This window comes from Trichoplusia ni, chromosome 15, assembly GCF_003590095.1.
Source record: "Trichoplusia ni isolate ovarian cell line Hi5 chromosome 15, tn1, whole genome shotgun sequence".
In the NCBI taxonomy this organism is placed as follows: Eukaryota; Metazoa; Arthropoda; class Insecta; order Lepidoptera; family Noctuidae; genus Trichoplusia; species Trichoplusia ni.
In genome coordinates this window covers 5,521,530-5,545,441 of record NC_039492.1, presented here as the reverse complement: position 1 = coordinate 5,545,441, position 23,912 = coordinate 5,521,530, and the positions used below count along the sequence as shown (strand labels likewise).

At 35.1% G+C, this 23,912-nt stretch overlaps 1 protein-coding gene across 1 annotated transcript in view; it reads right to left on the bottom strand.

Moving 5' to 3' along the window:
• Positions 1-14,231: 14,231 nt before the first annotated feature.
• LOC113501395 overlaps positions 14,232-23,912 on the bottom strand; it is a 28,478-nt gene continuing 18,797 nt past the window's right edge. Inside the window, exon 2 of the mRNA XM_026882526.1 lies at positions 14,232-14,312. Coding sequence (XP_026738327.1) covers positions 14,232-14,312 — 81 coding nt within the window. The remainder of the gene's footprint in view (positions 14,313-23,912) is intronic.

Genomic DNA, 23,912 nt, shown 5'->3' with positions numbered 1-23,912 from the left:
TGTCGCCCACATACGACAGATTATTAATAATACCCGTCACTAGTGATACTCAGAAAATATGACCACAGAATTTTACTACAGTGAGTTCATAATTGCTCATTTCTACATCAATAAACTTATCGTCAGTCCTCATAGCAGTCTTACAATAGACCGAGTCTAGACCAAGACCACGTATCTACCTGCTTGGCATATTATTTTCGCTTTATTCAATCTCATCACATTTATCATACATGCTCATATTAACAAGACGAATATATTCTAAAGCGGCGTTAGGATGAACAAATTTAGAAGGATTCACAGAATTAATGGTAAGGGAACTCTTAAAAAAAATGAATAATATTGCACAAGCATGGTGATTATCTCAAAAGTAATTTGTTTGTACGATTTTTTTTCACACAAATATTTGTGGTGGATGAGAATTGAACCCACGACCTCCGCAGCTATCCTTAGCAGTCGGGGTCACAAACCACTAGACCAGCAGCCAGCAGGCAAGACAAAATTATAAACCGACTTAAAAAGGAGGAGTTTGTCAATTCGTCTTTTTATGTTTGTTACCCTCAAAACTTTAGACTGAATGACCCGATTCTATTTATGCTTTTTAAATTAACGTGAATAGGTTTTCATTTGATCCCATAACATTTTCATCAAGTTTGGCTCAGCAGTTTTTATTTGAAGACGGTTGTACGTTTTGGCTTTTGCAAAATATTATTTTGAGTACATTATTCTGAAATATTTGCGTGTAAAGGGTGTCGGCGCAAGGAAATATTCAACATTCATCTAACCGGTGCGCGAAACATTACTTATATAAAATAAAAACCTTTCTTGAAATAATTTATATTACAAGCAACAGGCTGCAAAAAGCGTGCTACTGAATCATAAGTAACTTTTCGAAATATTTAAATAAGTTTCGTTGAATGTTTATGCTTGGCTTACTAGCTGCGGACTTGTGGTACCTACTTTGGTAATATTGCCGTATCGCTGCAAGATCTCGACGGCTCTACAACTAATAATTTAATTTCAGTTGGCCAGCCGCCCATCTCCACACCTGTACTTCAGATTTTCAGCATTGAACAAGTTGAAATGTAGATTCGAAATCAAGTTACAGTTGAAAACTATTTCGCATACGTTATCAATTATAGTAATAATTTCAAATCATATTCGCATATGAAATATGTAGAAGTTAAGATAAAACCTTTTACGTTAACGTTTTATTGTTAATCGTAAAAGTAGAGTAGGGAAATAAAGGTATTAATTAAAGATTCCTGAAATAAAAGAAATTGTAAATGTCATTCAAGCTTTGGAAATGGTAGACTAGGTTTTTTCTATAACTTTTATGTACCGTGTAGTCTTATAACATTCGCAAAATGCTACAGAAATGCTCGGTATCAAATGTTTTCGATACTCGTTCCTTTTCGAGCAAAAAAAGAAACAAAAGATCACATATTATGCCGGACTTGAATAATTAGACTTACGAACAAATATATCCCACCAAAAACATTAAATGTAAAAAAATGCCAAGTCTCTCGATGCAGTCTTTCCATCGTAAAAAGTTTTGAGATCTCATAGAAGCCAAGTCCTATTCAAAATATTTTGTAGTTATAAATCAACATTTAGTAATTGTATCAATAGTTTTCTTTATATTATTATTATAGTGACTTGGCAATGAGCACAAGAAGAAACAAATAAAACGGCATATTTGTAGGAGTTGAAAGTTACACACACCGCATGCGTAAACATTAATCTCACAAAATTAATTTTCTTTTGGTTTATCCGTGTCGTCCCAACCGAATTTCGGCAACGGCAGTCAGTCATAGTGTACTCTCGATTCATTTACTTTCATAAAGCGATGGCCCGTAAGGTATTCTTAATTATTGTATTGGAGCATGTAGTCGGTAGTGACCATCATGATTCACACATAACAAATAATCTGATCACTGGTCTCGTCAGTAACATTTGCACATAATTCCAGGCATCAAGCAGCTTTTAATTTGTGCTCATTGCCAAGTCACTATAATTATAATATAAAGAAAACTATTGATACAATTACTAAATGTTGATTTATAACTACAAAATATTTTGAATAGGACTTGGCTTCTATGAGATCTCAAAACTTTTTACGATGGAAAGACTGCATCGAGAGACTTGGCATTTTTTTACATTTAATGTTTTTGGTGGGATCTCATTTATTTTTTGTAAGTGTATTTCTTTCTTTTTTTTTAGGTGTCATAATTTCTAGGACTTCAGCTACTGCTTTGCTTAGAACCCATTCTCTATCTCTATCTCTTTTGTTTCTTCTCTGAGACTTCGTTACTTCTAATGTAAACAAGCTTAAACTTATATATATATGCATATATATATCTACTAACTTACAAACTATAGCTAAACTAAACTAAATAACACGTAAAGTTCTCCGAATATCAATTATCACTACAATATTTTTTAGTTTCGAAATGGTTTTTCATAGACAGGTGGCGCTATCAAATGAAAATTATCGAATTATTCTGAAGTACTACTTAGACTGCGCTTTGTAACGAAACCATAGCGCGATTCAGACACGTACAACGCCATCTATCGAGCGCGCATACAATATTTATCGCAATACAATGGAGTTTTAGCTTTATTAATTTAATGAATTATGAATTTTATGTATTAATTTGTATTAATGATAGTCTGTGTATTACATTTATATTATTCTTTTCTATTCTATGTATGTATTCATCCAATTGAATAGGTACTTAAACAACGAACAAAGTTAACAATGCAGTCAAAATCCATACATAATGTTCTTGCCAAACCGCAAATATAAAATTGTTTTCTATGGCATATTATTTTTTAATGTTTTTATAATTTTTCCTTTATATGTGGCTAAGGACCTATCTTGGTGCAAAATTTGAAGTTTCTAAGTCTGCTAGAAGTACCTTAGATTTTTGATGATCTGTCAGTGAGTCAGTGAGTGACAAAATGGTGTAACTTTGATCGACCGTAACTCCTAAACCATTAATTCAATTGGCATGTAATTTCGAACTTAAGCTTGTTCTAATGCCTACTATTATTCCCCGAAAAGCTAAACTCCTAGCTTTGTCCACGTCGAAGATACAGGGGGGGCGAAACAGCCGCGAATCGCTTCGAGAAAAGATGGTACGGCCGTGCCCGTTTTGCTCGAGACTTGGCAGGGGCACTGCCGTGCCCTCAGATATCTTCCTAATAGACTAAAATTAAATAACCAATAAATAATGATAATTGACACAAAAACTCACATGATTGTCACTAAATGATAGTAGTTGTACACATGGAGCGCGATTTTTCGAAAAAATACTTTTTATTTGATAAAAACGAATATGATAAATTTCCTTCTCAGAAAAATGACTAGGCATTTCAAATGCTCATATACGAAACTTTTGTTTGTATTCATCAGAAACGCGCAATGATTTCGAAAGTTTCCCATTCAGTCTAATAATGCCGAATCATTAACCGTTCGATGTTTTTCTGTTAGTACCATTATTTACCCGTCTGATAGGTTGTTAATACAGTTATCATCGAATAACGCTCTATTTGTGTGAAGCAGTGAGATTTATTTTATGTTTAAATTTGTTTTAGTGATTGTAAACAATTCTGATTTAGGTCAATATATCTGTTGTTACAAAATTCTTCTTTGTTTTTTTCTAATTTTCTTGTTGAAGGAACAATTTAGTATGAATTATCAATAGTAGTTTTAATTTGTATTTTTTCTTAGTTTTTGCACCAACGGAGTTCCGCTTTAAATAAATTTAGTTTAGCAGGAACCGAAAAATTCGCCTCCACAGAATATTTAAAATTGATGGCGAAGTTTAATATCCTGGTGCGAATAATACGAGGTTCACATCTGGTTTATTGTCCACGCTATAAATCTCTGTTCTTTGGGGATTCGTTGGCCGCAGGCGGGCGACTCGTTACGAGCAAGACGTCGGATAAACCAGGCCCGCACAAACTTGTGCACCGCACCACGTTACTCACTAACTAAGTGATTGATTACCGCCCTCCAACGGACACTGTTTATACAGTTTTACACGCTACGCTTTCAAAATTGATGAGGTGCTCACTATATACGCCAGTGACTGCGCTAAAGGACTGATAGTGATAATGCCCAACCTTGAACACATCGGAGCTATCCATCTATTCAATGTGCTCTTCCCCAATGAGATTCATGTACTTAGTATGATCTGCGAATTCTCGCTGAGTCGAAAATTTGCATGGAAGTCGTAAAATATCTCGACTTCAGCCGTTTTTTGGAAAGTATAGTTGATATCGGCAAAAAAAAGTGAAGAAAATACCTGGTGATGTTGATCATAAAAGGGTTTCTTTTAAAAATGTGATTTTTCCGAGGCTAGGGACATCTCGTAGGCGCCTATCCGTGCTTGTGTCTCGTCTGTAAAGGGGCTTTCCGGGATTTTCCTGCTATGAATACGACTGAGCTCTATTTATACTTTATAACAAGACTACAGAAAGTCTTTTAAAGTAAAACGAGACGCGACTTGATTGAAATCTTTAAAACTTCATCTTTTACCTTTAAAAGATTGTTTCGTTTTTATTTATGCAGCGAATGGTACCTTTTGTAAATATGCAGCGGAGTTTGTCTGTAAACAGTTTTTAATCTGAGCAGATACAGTTGAGAAATATGCAAGGCATGTTACATTTAGTTAACAATATGGTATGAGATAACAAGATGGATTGACTGACTGAATACAGGTTTCTACCCTACAAAGAACCCAAAAAAAACAGCCATTATACATGTTGGATGTAAGTGTTATTGAAAAACAAATATACAAAACGCGAAATCTAAAATACACAGAACCATCCCGTTTGTTTATCAGAACAGTACGACTCTCATCAAGCGTCCTTCTTATCTTTGATATGCATTAAAAATAAACGAGCAAAACGAAATCTCTTTATTGTTTACGGATTACTGGAATGCTATTGAATACCACTGTTTAATTTTCAATTCATGTTTATCTGATATCAGAGTAATTTGCATGCAGCCAGTGATTTAAATAATGATCCACGGTAGGCCGAGCCAATCTCTCCGTTAAGTTATGTTAATCTGCTTCTTGAATATTATTATCTAGGTACCTCTCTCTAAATCATGTCGGTGCCGCTTCCCTTTGCGCTTTGTACCTCCTTATTTATGAGAATACCTTTGTATATTGTTGTGAAATTTACGTAACAAGCGAAGTACGTGATGTCGGCAGCGAGTTTGCCGATGCGTCACTTCTCAAAATGTTGTTTTATTTTGATGTTTTTATGCAACGCGCAAAAAACGTGTTATTAAACTAGGTGAAACTTTGTTTCGTTCGCACACCTCTCGCGCTAGGCTATAACAAGCTTAAAATGTATCAAGTTACAGGTATTTTTTATGTTACAAAATACGTGCTGGAAATTCTGTTTTACGGATATAAGTCAGGAGTAGTTCGATTGGCAAAGACACGTCAAATAGCGAATGTCAGTCGAATGCAGCGGCTTGTGGGTGCAGCGCCGGCACACAATCGCTAGGTCGCGCGTCAGTGTCACGTCTGTCACGTCGTCGGCACAGACACGCTGCGTGCCACGTCACGTTCCTGCCTCGAGTCACGCTTATCGCGAAAACGATGGATTAGTTGGTGTTTATGTTCGGTCACAGTCAAGTTAGAACACTTGCTCATTTACATATGAATGCTCTGAATCACGCTAATCTACCCGCCTGCATGACAAAGTTTGCCTCAAGCGTCGAGCTTCATGTTAATTTCAGTGACTACTAAGCGATGCACACACGTATACAACGGACTCGGGACGAACTGATTCAAACGCCGTATTAGTAAAACATTTCCCTGTCTCACATTAAGACAAACGCGTTGACCGCCAACGGAGCGTAGTGTAAAGGAAATGTAATATTTAGGAACAACATAAAAACAAACAATCGAGCAAAAAGGCCTATAAAAATTTAATAATACCTTGTGTTTGTATCTCGAAGGGCTATAAAAATACACTTTATTTTTTGTGGTTCAAGGGTTTCCTATACCGTTTGTGGGCGGTGTTGTTTTTATTTGTGCAAATGTGCACTTTCGTATAACGTTTTCAGAAATTGTTATAAGTTTATATGTCAATTAAAAGTTGGATCCCTGAGCTTGGTCGTTTGACGTTCATACGTATCCCGTATAAAATGGAAACGTAAGATAATCCACTATTAAACAACGTGGATGACGATGTCGGAGGCAAATTGTTTCTTGTTTCAACAAAGAGTTTTACTTTGAATTTATTTAATGTTTCCTTAGCTTAAAGATCATTCATGAAATAGTTAGCACTTAAAATTATATGTTTATTCAATCCTCACATATGCAAGATGGTGAGGTTAATGAGAGCTGATAATAATTTGGATAATAATCTTATAGATCATCATAATCAGACTAGCTTTTTCCAACCAAGCTGTGGTTGGCTTACAGTCTTACTGGATGCAGCTAACAACGTATGTTTACAAGGAGTGACTCCTATCTGACCCAGTTACCAACAAGATAACCCTTAGAAAGATTGGGTGTCTGACTTTCTTCTTAGCCGTGACGACTGTCAAAAATGTATTAGCCACAGCAGGGACCCACAATTTAAACGCGTTTTTCAAACAGTGAAGAACTAATTATGGCATAGATGGTCTCCCATCCAAGGATCCGTGTCAAGCGTAGCTTAACCTTTTATCAACTTGTACAGTTGTGGTTAAGTCACGAGTTGAGTAATCTTTCAGCTAGCAGAAAATAAAATGCGCTATCAAGTCTGTTTTATATGAGAAATTGGTTGTTTAAACGTGATAAGTCGAGTTAGTTTGTAAGTAATTTGATGGGAGGCAACAACAAGAGCTCGCTGACTCGCGGTTCATTACCCTGAGCCGCGGCGGGCGTGCGGTGCAGCCTCCGCGCTCAGCGCTCGGTAACAAGATCGTTAGCTTGTCTCCACCCCGTCTTCATCTTATCTCCGATCACTATTGTAATAACATCCCAAATAGAACGTTCCAAATTGAGATTGCCGCTGCAACTCGATGGCAAATCTCGATGTTGGGTGCAATCGATACCTTATCTCGATTCCAGATCATTAGTTTCCTCCCGAGGAACGTTAATAAACCTCCGAGTGCTTACCCGGTGACTAATGCTCTTAAATAAATCTACGGCTCATTCAATTTTCAGTGTTTGTTGATATAAAATAATTTTGACGCCATTTTCCATTTAACTTGGGAAGTTTGCGGCAAGGGACTGGCTTTAATGTAATTTCATAAGCATAACAGTCTAATTTTCGGTATTTTGTTGCATTTTCATTTTGTTAGGGAATAGAACATTTCGTGTTATGTGTATTATAACAAATTGCTGTTGCGGTTGCATTGTTGAGGTTTTGTTTTGAAAAACTGCATATTTTGAACAATCCTTAAGAGGAATTCAATCAAAAGTTATTACATTCCAATAACACTCAGGTACCTACTAGGAGATAAGATATACGGCTTCGTAACCGAAGCAAAAAATACCCTTAATGTAATAATAGGAGCGCCAGAACTATCAAAATACAATAACCTGGAGCTTTCTCGGTCAGTTTTTCATCCAAAATGGTACATAGTATTGAGGTAAACCCGGGATGTAAACCTCAACTCATTAGCTACGGTCACTTACCGGCGAGCACTCGACGGCCTACGGCGGTCGAAGCCAACTGCGAATGCTCTACAGCTCTCGCTACCAAATTGTATCGGTATGAAGTAATATCAAGACAGAATATTTCGAAGTACGGTAATTATTTTTGTAACATACAAAAGTTTCTAAACTATTATAAACTCGCCAAACTTTTGTGTTTGATGGCGAGATGCGCTTTTCTTTTAATTTAATTAGCTCTATTGTTTGGCTTTTACGCTTGGACGTTTCATCGTATCATTGAAGAGTTTATAGTGTAGAGTAAGAGTGTGTGGATTTGGCTTAGAGGCGCTCGTGGCTAAGCTACAATCGCATAAGTGAAACGATCACAGGTTAAGCTATGCTTGACACGGTTGGGTGACCATCTTTGTCATAACGAGTTCCCACGTGTTTCGGAAGGCACGTTAAATTGTGGGTCCCGGCTGTTATTCCTATATCTTTGACAGTCGTTACAGGTAGTCAGAAGCTTGAGAAGTCTGACGGCCGGTTGAGGAGGTCAGATAGCCAGTCGCTCCTTGTAAAACACTAGTACTTAGCTGAAACCGGTTAGACTGGAAGCCGACCCCAACATAGTTGGGAAAAGGCTAGGTCGATGATGAAATGTGGATTTGGCTTGGTGACCGATAACAATCACCTTGGCCCCGGGACAGATTTGTATAGAATTTTATTTATTTAGGAACTTTCTATTAAGGCTGTATATTTTTTAATGAAAACTTATCGCTTTACATAATTATTGTAGAACAATATCTCTCCTATAAACAACCTAGGTCACGTTAAGCAAATAATAAAATAAAAAATTAAATTCTAAGTGAAATTTGACTTCCTAAACACTTTGCTAGACTTTAAACAAAGCTTAAAGTAACTTAAGTCCTTTATTTTGAGCAACAATAAAATACAACCCAAATATTTAATCTCATGCAGTTAGACGAAAGTTTAATCTCCAGTTATCTGTTAAAGCTAATAAACTGAGATTGAGTAACGAACATAAAACTTTTAGTTAGTTAACTCAAGTTTAACTCGTTCAAATGACGCTTAACGGTCTTTTAGTTAACATGACCCTTACCCCTTATATATGCAACATCCGCAAAAGGCTATTTAAAAGTATTAGATTTTGATGGCTATTTGTTGTCTAAAATGAGTTTATGATGTTTGTGTTAAGTTGTATAATTTAAAAATCCAACGTTTTACTTTTAAATATGAAGTCCAATTAATGTCTTGCCAGCGTCGTTGATGCTTTAGAATGAGTTAGAATACTCGACAGTTACATTAAAATATTTAACCATTTCCACTTTTAACAAATAATTTAGCAAAAAACACAGTCATGATTACCAATCACTGTCATACATTTATATTCTTGTTGATATCTTATTCTGAATGTATTAAAGAACGGATGTTTTCTTGAAAAGAAATATTATGTTTTGAGAATCTCACAGCCATTTATCTCAATTAATCCCTACGTCAGCCGTCACAACGAGATGATATACTGGAAAATAAAGAACACTGCTAGATATAAGGACTTTAAAACTGGAATAGGGTGATTCTTCGGAAAAAATACACTAGTTAAGGTTATATCATTATCCTCACCAACTGGTTCACTTCACTGTGATGCTTAAAATGTTTTGATTCTTACTTCATCTAATAATAGCCGTAGTACTTTACATACTTAGGTAAAAATAATATTAAATCAAGCAATCTGCAGTAAGAAAAGTGTGGTGAGGATAATGATGTTCTCAATTTGTGTTACTTTTTTCCGGAGAATCACCCAATAATGTGCTGAAATACTGGTTGATGCTTGAATAGAACTCGTTGAAATTGGCGTGAGAAAGGGGAAGCCTACCCGTGCAGTGGGAGGACAAAGGCTGTGGATGATGACAATCAGTTTAGTTCTAGTCAAAGTCATTTATTGGGACAAAAACTAGCAGATAACATTATTAATGCGTTACGACATTGTTTTTTCACTGAGGCTGTCATTGATAGAAAAATATATGCGAAAACATAAAAGAAGAAAAAATTTCAAAATTATGTGTCAGTCTGTTCCGACAAGTGGAATTATTTGTGCTAAATCATTTGGTGTTCCTTATTTTTATAGTGATAAATTGTCTAGGAAAGCTCTATAATGCACGCTATACTTAGCATAACTCGCGGTGTTCACTTGGTCGTTCATATTAATTAGTAGCAATTACTGACATTATCCAAATTGACTTGGACTGCACGGATACTTGAGTGGTATTGATCACCACGCTAAAGCCACATTGCAAGCTGTGTAGTTCGATCACCGTGTAGTCCTTGTTTTGAGTCCTGGTGTCTTTGTGCAAGTGACTTTAATTTTTGTTAAACACTTGCAACACAAGGATGTCTTTTTTTAGCCCTTGACAAGTTCAAAAATAATAGAATTAAAATAATGCTGAGCTTATAACGTAAGAATACACTAATTTATGTTATACTTAACATCCACACACAGGTAAATGATAAAGTGGGAATTTATAAAAGTATCACAAAATGTTACTTTGAAGTGAAACACTTGAGTATTGCTCAGAGTATTTTACTGCAATATTTCATCAAATTGTTACGTCACAGTATCGGATGATATGAACGAGAGAAATTGCATCGGTCGGTCGCGAGACGAGGAAATTGAGTCTTATTTAATACTTATATTATTTGTCAACTATTTTAAAATGTATTTCATTCAGTAAATTGACAGATTTTTTTTATTAGCGAGTCTGTTGTTTCTGTTTACGAAGTTCTCTAGTCTATAAAGTAATTGGTTAAGGATCAAAATATGTTCGAATCACAGTTCTTTTCTTTAATTATCAAGACATTAATTATGCCAGTAATAAAATTAGGTTTCTTTTATAGTATGTATTTTTAGCATAATTTAGATAAAAACTAAAAATAGGCGAACGTTACTTTTCATATGGTAATTCTAAGAGAACATGCCATAATATCTTCGTCGCTAAACTGCTTATGATGAAAATTTACTCTAGAATAACATAATCTTCGGCACTAAACTACTACTTCACTGGACGTCCATAGGGTTTCAAATATTTGTAAACGATACGTGGATAGCTGTTATTTTGCAAAGGTAAATACAGCTGATCTGATCTTTTGTAATTTTCATTTAGATTCGTGTTAATAAACTTTAGAATCAGAATAAATTTATAATTATTTTTGTGACTCAAACAGTACGAATCTTTTCAGAATTGGCCACTAGATTGAGACTGGTATATACTACTTATAAAAGCCTGAATTCCATAACCTAAAATCAAATCTGTCAACGGTTTAGTCTCAAACGGAGCACACAAGCATACTAAACATTTAATAATATCGCGGTCTCGCTGCGGTTTGCAACACTCAGTGCAGCATTAGCGCAAATAGTTGTAAGAATAAAAGTCAACACTCCGCGAGATAATATCCATGTTATTTGCAAAACTAAGCGAATGCTACAAGTGCCCGTTTATTTTGATTTCCCGAGGGGGCTGTAAGTTTCCACCGCCTTACGAGACTTCCGTGTATCTATCAAGTAGATATGACACCGCTTAGATACTGAAAACTGTTCTACAGATACTTTATTTGGTTATTAGGAAGTATTGAGAGAGATATGGAATATTATAATAGAAAATGAATTGACGGGAAATAAATAAAATTGAACTTGTTTATTTCTTTAACTTTCTTTAATAGCTATTTAAAAATTGAGTAAATCCAAAGTAAATATTAAACTCAGAAGGAGGTCGAGCGTATTCGTGTGATTCTAACATACTATTAGTTATTGTTTCATACTTGAAATATCGTACATATTCAATCTGGATCGCGATCATCGATCAAAATCCATGATCGCAGAAGCGCATAAAATAATTGACTACCGCGTAGACTTTACAAATTCAGATACCAGCATAAATTCTTGACATCAAAATTGTGTAACACAATTGGTTTCGCGCATCGCTGTAGACTGGTTCTTACAGACTAGAATAATTAAAAAGGATTCATTCAGCTTAATCATCATCATATACATTTTTCAACAGACCATATTCATCTCCTTTGCCTCTATAAACGTGCACAAATCACTAAGATGTGATCTCGTACAGCTCATTACCTCCATAACGTGTTATCAAAGGCCATTAACGTATAGATAATGCTATTATTCTACGGTAAAACGGTGAAGAGTAACTCATAAAGATTAATGTCTATATATCATTGAACCTTGACAACTAACAAAACCAAAAGGGCAGATATTACAGTACGTAGGAAATGTCCTGTCTTATCCTTGAATGACATATTCGTGTAAGTGACTTGTCAGATGTACTAAAAAATAAAGTAGGTCTAAAAACTAGGTCTTTATCAAAATATTATATTTTAAATTTTTAAAAAGATTTTTTCAATTTGGACCAGTAGTTCCTGAGATTAGCGCGTTCAAACAAACAAACTCTTCAGCTTTATATATTAGTATAGATAAGTATAGAAGTATAGACTAGCACAGCGATAACTTAAAATATTAATAAATTACCCTGGACTTGGGAATAGCTGTCTAGTTGTTAATATTTTTTAGTTTACAGTGCTGCTTTGGGCTAAATATGGGACATTATTTAATATTAATTAAAATAATCGTTTTGTCTATCACAAATACTTTATCATTCTACGCTGCACTACAATCCTTTAATTGACCAGACAGGTTTGTAATAAAAACAAAAGTTTTTATTTTTCCAGGCACTTTCACAACGTTACAATATTGACTCTAGGTACACGTTTCCAAAATGTCATTCTTATGAAAAAGAACCGGCAAGAACTCAGTAGCTTACTCTTTAAATAAAAAACATACTGTATACATATGCATCCCTCAACTTCAAATCTTCGTCTGCCAGACTGTTCATATCCCTGGCGTCAAAACTTTCAATGAACAGAAATGTCGCCGACAGATCTTAGAACATTCTCGAGGGAAACCAATGATGAGAGGAGCTACTGAAATGCTATTACATTTTACGAACCCAACTGTCAATTTTGTAATATATTTTGCGACTATAGTGTAAGTATAAATAGCAAGAAAGATACATAAAAACAAAAATTATGATTATGTGTGTGTTTTTTTATGTATTTTCAGACACGTATGGTTGTGAATGTAAAATTTTAATGTGTTAGTTTATTTTTGTATACATTTCGAATAAATGTTCGCGTGGGTAAGTACGTTTTTACATTTAGGCAATTATTGAAGTACTTATAGTATAATGCTTTTTATGACGATGGAAGTTTATTTGAAGTAGTCATGTCTTATCGATGTTTTTTTATTTATGCAGTAAGTTTACCGCATGGCAGCGTACATCTTTATGGATTGTTTTTAAATTAAATGATGCAAATAGTAAACATGGGTGTTCTTTGACAAAAGTCCAGCGCTAATTTAAGAAAAGCAAGGTGCTAGTTCGTGCAGTGAAGTTTTTCTTTCGTCTAGTTTTCTTTCACAATATCGGCAGTCCTGACAATAGTACTTCTGAAGTCGTGGAAGCTAGACAACGCATACACGGCTAAGAGCGGCATCTCTGTTCTACAACTGCAACAACTTTGAGACCTTGATCCTTACCCATAGTACAAATATATCTAGGAAACAATTACTTAACAAATTGCTTATAATCACCATCATCAGCCTAGAATTATACCAACTCTGTTGAGTTCGGCTTCCAATCGAACTGTACACAGCTAAGTACCAGTGTTTTACAAAGAGCTTCTGCCTATCTGACCTCCTCAACCCAGTTACCTTAGCAACACGATACCTTTCAATAAGACTAGTTGTCAAATCTAGCTTATAAATACCGTAAATTTTTAAAACAAGTGAGTCACACGTCAAATATAACTTGCTAAACGATTGTATTAAGTTCTATATGCGTAGTTACAACTACTTGTTGATCGACTGCATCATAAAACGTTTCTAATATTGTTTCATTGGTTATACCTTTTTATTGGCCATTATAACTATGATCTTAAATGCATTGAGCGTATGATATGATAGCGATTGACTTACGGGCATTAGGTTTAGTAGTTTAATCTTTGTAGGTATAAACCGTGAGTTAGATTTGGGAAGTTACATTGTGTTTTAAACAAACAGATTTAGCTTTTCTAGTTGTAGTTTTTAAATCTTTCATTTTAAGTTTACTTAAAAAAATGTATTAACAATTTTCTTGTTAAATGTATTAAACTTTTGTTCTTAGTTATTGAAGATTTAATACTACACTTGATAACATCTTAGTATGTACCTATTTATATACCTGTCACAAAATCCATATTACTAAATGATAGTTGCAATAGTAGCTTAGCTTGTTCATCTTTAGCGCTTTCATGCTCTCATGAACCATTTTGATTAATATTGATATGTAGTCTGCTTGAACCCTAACAAATGATGGGCGAGAATTTAAATAAAGATGCTTAAGCCGAATAAATGTTCAGTGGTTAAATAAAACATGTTCAGCAACAAATACGAATCGATATATACTAGTAGTACAGTAATTTGTATTTAAAACAGTGTACCTGTACTATGACTCATCGAAACAGTGAAGCGGCCACTGAGGGAGCGAGACACCGTTATATGTAATATAGCGCGTCATCCTGCTTCCACACTAACAAGTCCAGTTTTAGGCACTCACGGTACAGGGTCTGTTCCAACTGTGGCATCAATTACATTTCGGTTAGATGAATCTGTATACGATTCACCGGTAAAAAAGATGTACCCATTTAGTCGGAAAAAATGTCCTATTCTGTAAAACTATTCACTCAAATTGAATCGAAATAGAATTTTGTGTAAGTATGTGAATGTATTTTGAATAAAGTTTTTTTTGGTAAATATTGAACGAAATATGTTAGAAATAAATAAGAATTCGACGGTGCTGGACTTGAATATTATGCTTTAATTTTATTTTATTTTTTGGGAGCATTCTTTTGCATATTAATATTACATGATGCATGCATTTTGCGTATTATCCATCTCCTTCAAAACTATAACAGTGAATTGAAAGATGTATGGAGTAATTTATAGTAAGACCTCATGCGACACTTCCAATGAAAATACAGAATGGCTTATCTGGGCAGGTTGCGCCCGTCAACCAAGAAAATGGATTACTTACGAAATGGATCACCGACCGTCGTTTATAAACATAATATACTTACTGCAGATACCGCTGTTATTAAAATTCGATGTTTTTTTATCTTTTGTTCTAATTAATTAATTTAAAGCATCGAATAATAAAAATTGACTATTTCTGATGTAGCAGTGAGACAGAACTAACTATACACGGCGAAGAACGACATTTCGTTTCCGAGAGGAATTTTTGCCAGAAAAAACTTATTGGAAATGATACTCTTAGTGTTTTGTGACGTGACGTTAGTGACGTGATAAAATATATTCCAAATCTTGCCTGAAATATTTATAGTATGGTCAAAATTTACAGCTCCAGGCTAACAGTGCATGAGTAACGGCCGCCATCTTAGTTCAAAACTCTCCGCGAAAATCACGGCTTTGCATAATAAACTGTCACCTCGCTAGCCGCCAAGTCGCCAACCCTTCCAACTTAAAGCGGTACCTCTCCTCGTAAATCCATGTCGTACATTATAAAAATATCTACTTGAAAAAGGTGGGGAAACCGTGTCATGTTTTCGGTATAACACTGAAACGTGGTTATACGAAGATTAGTCACAATAAAAGATGTGTAGGTGTGTGCGATGTCGTATTGGAAAACAAGATTGTGACCGTGTAGCGGGTGTGCTTAATGGCCCGGCCGGGACACGAATCTCGGCTCCCGGGACAGAGGCGGGAACAAACAGCCTCCTGCGGGTCCGATCCCAATTTATTAGACGCGCCGCACCGGGAAACGTTCGGGGCCATAAAAAATTTACAAGAACGCGCCCGACGGTTACTCGATGCAATTTATTCGGAAACCTACCTGAACTATGTGCCCACTATATCTTTTCGTCTAATGCGTAATATATTTTTTATGTACGTGATTTTCTTGGGTTGTTTTTTTGGCGACGTGCGTCAGATACGAGAAGCGGAAATAAATACTGTACACATGTGTTACGATGTCACTTAGGCTGTAAACAACTTTAATAATCACCAATTTAGTGTATTTTATGTTGGAAAAATAAAAAATATGTTTTACGATGATTCCGATGACGTTTCACGACGAATTAATGACTGCGACTGAAGCATCGTTAATTTTAGAACGTTGTAGTTTAGTATTAAGGTATCAACTAAAATCTCGTTTGGATTTTCATAATATATTCAAAGCAGGTGTTCAGTGTATCCGGGCATAGGATAGCACCTGTCACATTTGGCGACACAAACTATAGCCGTGACGTAAACGGCCCTTTTAAAGACACGGACTTGAACACCGAGACACATTCACCACAATAAGTGACAGTCGATTTAAGAATTTTATAAATAGAACGGAACTTTTATTCCTCTTGTTCGTTCTATGTATTCGATTTTTAAAAAGGCGTATTTTTTTTAAGAATTTATCTTCGGCCCGTTTTTTATCCTAGTGATGGGACAATAAAGCGCGCGAGACGAAATCTACATAATAAAATATGGTTGCCGAAAATGAATGTATATTATGGAAATTTATAAAAATACATCATAGCTCACACAAAAACATGCAGGTACGCTAACTAGAAAGCCCTGGTTACTTTTCATTCAGAATAAATAATGTATTATTCTGCATTCACAATGGTTTCAACTTCTCTACATAAGTTTGCGTTACGTGAAATAACATTTTCCTACGTTTGCGAGTCCACCATCAAGTTTGAATGTAGTTAAATGGCCATACACGTTTTGTTATTGAAGTATTTTTTTGTTGATTCAATTTAGCTTTTTTTCGCTTTTGTGTTGCTTTTTAGTTCCATGCAGTTACATTCTTCAATAAACTATTAAAAACAAGGTTTTTTACTTTGTAGGATGTCATGTTAATGAAATTAAATTATATAGGTAAATAATAATTAATGGCAAATACGCAAGCTATTGCTAAGACAAAGTACAAATGCCTAATTGTAAATCAATACGTTCTTCATTGCGTAGATAGTTTTTTGTGATTTTGACACAGTTTGAAGAAGAAAATCAACATGAAAATGACTACCATTGTCTGGATAAAGCGGTATTTCAATTGAACATTTTGCACCGACAATATTCAAAGCTGAGAGGAATTAATGCTGTAATAATTACCGTGGCATAGCGTCCTTCCTGTCCACATATTTAAAGAGGCCTGAAATGCACGGAACTGCGCGTATTTCAGCGTTCAGCATTACAAACTGAAGCATTTTGTGGATGAATCGGCACCGTTAATTTATGAGCATCGATTTAAATTAAACAACGGATACTCAGATTGTGTGGTTTTGCGAAACACTTATGGGCCAATATAATGATAAGGCCTAGTGGCCTAGTGGCCTTCTCATTACTAGTAAAAAATATGCATCTAATATGTTTCAGACTTTTAGCTTAGCTTTCGAGATTTTTTTAAGTAGATATTATAATTCTCTTTCTTTAATATTAGACGTAGGGTTGAATTGTCGGGTTTTTTGTAAATTGTCGCATCGTTTATCGAAATTCTTGTCTTACATTTTAACAATTTCTATATTATCTCTAGCTTGAGTTAAATCAAATGCTTAAAAAGGCACAGATTCCAGTTCTTTCCCCTTAAAAATACTTCTTCCGCGCGAAATTCTTAAATCCTTGTGTTGCTGGGGTTTTTGACACCTTTCAAGTCTTCCATAAACATTCAAGTCACATGCACGAAGACACCAAAAACTCAGAAGAAGCTTTCGAGGATCACATAGTGGTAGCAGGTATATCATTGTAGGTTGCAATAGAAAACGCACTGTTTTGGTCAAATTCACTAGTGCATGAAATAAAATTTCCGTATTTAAATGAAACGAAACGCTCCACGCATTTTAAGGTTTTTTACTGTCCACGGTTATTTATTGCGAGCGTTCGAAATTTAAATGTATTTTTTGCTACTATTTGGTACCTTGCAGCTACATGTTCGATCGGAAATTATTTAAATTCTCCGACTTATAATATTAAAATTTCCTGTCGTTCAAGAGTAAAAAAATCATTTATCTGATTAAAGTTAGGAGAATTTTGATTGTTTTTATAAAAAGCACGAGAAGCTTTTGGTGCTAGATTTTATAGAAATTGATTGATTAATGTAAGCGTTTCTAAGGTCGCAGTAAAATGCCTGCCACTCTATCTTTATAGCAGCGTCAAGAAACAAAACAGAAAAGTGCACTTGGTACTTGAACTACGAAAATCGCATTGTTAGTCAATCAGAAGTAATAATATCCAAAACACTTGAGATGAGCCTTTATACATATTATTGAATGAGTAAATGATTTCATTGATGTCCAAACTTACGTTCACCAGTCGAGTGTGCTATTTCATGCTCTGTTTACAGTCACTATAATCCTGCACACACCTGAAACAAAGCAAAAACATATTATTAATACGGATCTCCTTCAATACTCGCGATAACTTCAAGGGAAGAAATGCGGTCGTTTTTAAAGGCGTAAACGGGGATATTTATAGGTTTAACATCCAGAGGACCTGTTTTGAAAACTTTAAGCTAAAGTGAGATAGGGCATCTACCAGGGGCTAATAAACATTGGTTAATAGAAGAACATACCTGGACGGTCTAGGGCAGCTAAAAAAACTATTGAAAATTCTGGGGATAAAATTAATTGGGGATATTGGTATAATATGTATTGGGTCTAGCCCGCCATATACATATGTCCGTCATTGCAACTCATGTAAGCCAGGATCTACAAAGAAACCAACGAAAACTACGGAAACGCGTATTATTATCAATAAAATATCTAAAACCAATGGTATTAGCTATATTAAGACATTCACATACAGGAATATCTTAGGTATTTAGCACACTCCGAAGTTAAACTAATTGCCAGTAAATAATGTCTATGAATCAATAAAATAAGTTAATTATATTATTATGTGTCGGTCGAGTGCCAACTATTTGTAATAACCCCTTGGCATTTACTTTATTACGGTAAGCGACGCCAAATAATATAAACTTTGTATTTAGGCACAGACTTGAGTCAATATCAAAAGAAAATTATCTGACATTAGATATGAAAATGATTTAATAAAACCGGTCAAGTGATAGTCGGACTCGCGATGTTCGGGGTTCCATGCAAATAGGCTAAAGGTAAACGTATCGGTTGGGTGACAAATACATTCCTTGTACCCATCGCGGTACTTTTGTAACTATTTGGGTATGGAGCTTTAAAACGACTTAAAACGATTGTTGTGTATTATCGTGATGTTTGGATGTTTAATATAACTTTGAATTGAGGAAAGCTGAAACTTGTCATCTATCTTTTGCACTATTTAGGAGTAACGCATGCATATTAAGCAGGAAAGCATAGAACGATTGAATAAAAGAGATGGCGCGATTTTTCTCCTTTCTAACATACTTAAAAAACGTTTAAATCTGTCACAGATTTGTCACAGGTGCTCTGTAGGTATAACATCAATTATGAATTACCATTATCATTTTTCATCGTCCTACGGTCCATTCGTTGCAACTTCTGTTGCTATACCAATTAATACTCATGTTTTGGACATAAGTAGTGCGATTCGACAGTTTCGCTATGCAGGGTGTGAACGGTGATGGTAACATAATGTGCAGGGGGCGCGGTGTTGTGAGATCCCACTTAGCTGATGGTGACTCACACCTTGTGGCCACTAAACCAGCGAGAGATCAGGAACTGATGCGAAAATACAGATAAAAGATGCATATAACTACTTTTGGTAGATTTATCAAGTGAATATTTTTTCATATATGTTCCTACTTTTAGGAATATTTTCTGAAATCATTGATTTGTATGTAAAGTAAGAGAGTGGAAAAGCCCATAGGAAAAAAGTCCTTGAGGGTGAAGTGCTTAAAAATAAACAGAGAACATGATTTTATTTCAAAATGCAACAAATATCGTTCTGCTCTGAAATTCTACGATTATACGTCATCTATTTTCATGAATATTATTTTCAATCGTTGACTTGTATGTATAGTAAATCACATTAGACATCACCAATCGAAATAAAAAATCTTATAAGCGAAGCCGCTAAAAATAAAAACAGAACGTCATTTTATAAAAAAAAACAACAAATATCGTTCTCTTTTCAAATTCTACGATTAACTGTCATCAATTTTTCATGAACATTATTCCCAGCCATAAGTGTCAGAAAGCGTGAATAAAGTCGTATCGTAAAACAAGTTCAAACGAAGTAGTACTAATATCCGAGTGACAAGTGATACATGATGTCACGTTACAAGCTTGACACGATGGAAAATACAACATACTGTCGTAGCATCATAATGTAATCCCCCTCTTTTCTCTTCGTTGATAAAACGATGTCATAAAATTGATTCGACATTGTTATACAATCATTTCAAGGTTTAATGGCTTTTAAAGTGTCTTGAATGCCCGTCCAAGCAAGCTTTTTTAAGGGCCCGACACCCACTGTAAATGTTTTACGAAAAATACCCATTAGCGAACTAAATGCCAGCCACTTTGTTTGAGCTATCGTTAACTGTTAGCAGCAACTATTTATAGACCTGTCTGTTTAAATTATTATTATATAGTTTGCGAGGCTATAAATAGGGTAATGGTGAAACGGTTTTCAGGCACTTCCTGGTGTCAATGTTGCGCTGTTATCATTGATTTATGACGAGAAACTGTGCATTAACATAAATCCCAAACAAACCTATTTTGAATACGAAAACTGATACCATAAACATGACAACACCGCGTTAAGTAAATAATAAAGTTGATGAGAAATCGAAGAATGAATATAGAGTCAATGAATGATACTTAATCAGTGTTACGATCCCATTTTGGCCAGACAAAACCCCAGTTTTATTCAACCCCTTATATCTTTTCGTATTGAAAACTATAAAACAGATGAATAAACGCTATCGTAAATAATTTATAGCAATCGCCGCGAGTAATCTTTCATCGCAGGCCGACAGTAAATTGCATGTCGCCAATTTATAGAGCTTGATACAAATGAAACGATTAAATGTTAATTTTAGATTTACATCTGTATTGTGACGGATTGATTGCGTTCATGTGGTTTCAGAATTAATAAACAATAGTCGAACAAACGATTCGTAAATGAAAGTTGAGGAACATTCTGTTTTAATGTTGAACGTTTAGTTAAACAATGCGGTATGTTAGTGCAAATTCATTTTATTATTCTAGTTCGCCTCGATTCCTACATTCTTAGAAAGGTTTTTGTAAACATACTTTAGACGGTTTCTGTTATATTTTTCAACTAGCTGTTGCCCGCGACTTCGTCCCTGTGGGTAGAAGATATAAGTTTTGATTTATACCTGCCCTGTTTTTTCACATTTTCTATTGTATCTTCGCTCCTATTAGTCGCAGCGTGATGGTTTCTAGCCTAAAGCCTTCCTCGATGAATAGACCATTCAACACAAAAATAATTTTTCAATTTGGACCAGTCGTTCCTGAGATTAGCGCGTTCAAACAAACACACAAACAAACTCTTCAGCTTTATATATTAGTATAGAAGTATAGATTAGTGTACGAGCGGCTCTTTAGAATGTTTTCATGTTATGGCGTGCGCCTATAAACACAATTACGCATGGACATTTTGAGTACAGTTGGCGTCAAAATAGATCACTTTGCATGTTAAGTGAAACTGGGAATTTGTTTGACGTACGTTCTTCAAATATTTTAATTGTATGTAGGTATTGGTTTAGACAAAGTATTGTATCGCGTTTTGTCATTTGTTTTTACTTCGGCAATACGAATTATTTATACATTCAACAGTTTTAATTTAGTTAGAGTCCGTACCTACCCAAAAGGTAAACACGGATCCCTATTTCTAAAAATTCCGTTCTCTGTCCGTCTGCCACCAGACTGTATCTCATGCACTGTAATAAACTTAATCGTTAAAATATATTGTTATTGTCACTATAACCACAAATAATGAAAATCGTTACAGTCCCACCGTAGATGGTAACCATTTTTTTTTTTCATTTTTTATTCTAGCCTATTTCACTTATCATTAGTGTCGCGTGTCACACTTGCACTGGACCTTGTTTTTCGGTTTAATAATAAATAACAGCCTATCTTATCTACCTTATCACCATCGCAGTCTGCATTAGGTCATTTAGGAGTAATAAACAAGCCCTAAGCGCTAGTAAATCACGATTCAATCTTGCAGTCCAGATTGTTATCCAAAGTTACCACATAATTAATAAAGGATTAACATGGCCGAGGATATTAACTGAAGATAATTAATAGAATATGCAAATTGACTTACCACTACGCGGTGTATTTAGTATGTACTTGCGATTGATTGAAGTAAGATAATGCTATATATAATTATCGAATGCGAAAACGACGCTTGCTTTTCTAGGGAAGCAACCGACATGAATGTTTAAAAAAACCGCACTAACGAGAATAATTCTTCCGCTGCAGGAGATTTCACAAACATTCAAGTCACATGCACATATCCACCCTGATTCAGAACAAGTATAGGTGAATCCGGTATATCACACTAAACGCTTGTCCTAAGCGGGGATCTAACCCGGCGACACGTTGCGTACAGTGGGTTTGATGTGGTGACCTTAAACACTCGGCTATCCGTGTAGTTAGTCCCGTTAGCTAGTCGTTAGACAGACAGATTATATTTAGTGTATAAATACAAATACGTGACTTTTACTTTTATTTTTTATAACACATTTGGTGTATAATTACAAAACGTGATTTTATTTGAAATTTCTTAATACGTAGCCGCAAGCTAGAAAGGGCTGCATACCTGTCGTTTTTTCTATTTAAAAATACCTCTCTTTTCCCAATCACGAAACCTACACAGGAGAATTATATGAAGAATACTTTAAACATCAAAGATTTATCTAAGTAGGCTACAACTTTCAATTCTATTCATTCTCCAGAATATTCTACATTGAAAGTAAATAAACATTTCAAAGAGAAAACATAAAAAATATTTCTAGCAAACGAAATGGAAGCAAACTAGGCGCTAAGTGGTCAGCTCGTCTTCGCTATGAAGCGCAGTTGGTGTCATTAAGATAATATTTTCATTTGCTTTCTGCGATGAAATGGAGTTGCGCTTTTTTCAATGGGATGAAAAGTGTAGTTTTTGGTTGAGTCTACATTTGTGTTGAATACCCGAGGTATGAATATTATTGCAATTATAGAAAAGAGACATCGCTCAAAAGCGTGAAATGTCACGCTATCACAACTAGTACAATATACATGTGACGCAGTGTTAGCCCTCCAACCAAGATGGAGTTGCTGGTCGATTCTCAATTTTGAAAAGTTTAAGTCCTTTTTTAAGAGTTCAAGTTAGACAAAATCAAATACGATCAATAAATATTTTGGTAGCTGGTTAAGCTTTTACGATCAGCAAGAGGAGAATTTAATATAAAAAGTTGGCTTTCAGACACTTGGCAATATATTTCCAGTATCAAAAATTATTTACATAAAAAAAGAAGTTATTTTCATCAAAAACGCAAATATCACCCTATTTCTTACTATTGTCAATAATTCTTTCAAAACTAATTCGTTTATTGACCTTTGGAGCTGGTAATACAAACAGTAGATACTGCAACCTTGGACAAGAATTATTCTATTGATCAAAAGCTCGCCATAAGAGGTAACGGAGGGTATCGAATAGCTAACGAATTAGCCAATAAGTCTCCCGACCGATGTTCCAATGAAGTCATTTGTTAAAATCGGAGCCTATTAGGCACCGCGCCACCGCGTGCGAGGCGAGGCTATCGCGGCTTAGCGCTAATCGACTTGCCTTAGATACGATCAGTTTTCCTTCTATTTCGTTCAAGCTTCATTATTTGCTTTAGACGGTCAGGTGTAGAGGTGTATTTTGTTTAGAAGTTATAAACAAATGAGGATAGTAGGTATATAGTTTATGTTCAGGCTATGTTTGTTTTTCTTAAATAGAAAATATTTAAGCGCAAACAATAAAAACATCAAATCATTCCTATTTCCAAAAAAAAGGGGCATATTCCCAGTAATTTCAATATCTTTTTGCAATAACGATGACGTAACTTTACTGTTTATTCTGAACAGATCAAATCGTGTTCACGAACGCTGATACACTTTTTAATATTCCACTTCCGTAGCATGTTATATTTTCTCTCTCTCCCAACAATGGAATTAATTCCTAAAGCCCTTTCGTTCCCGCTTTCATTG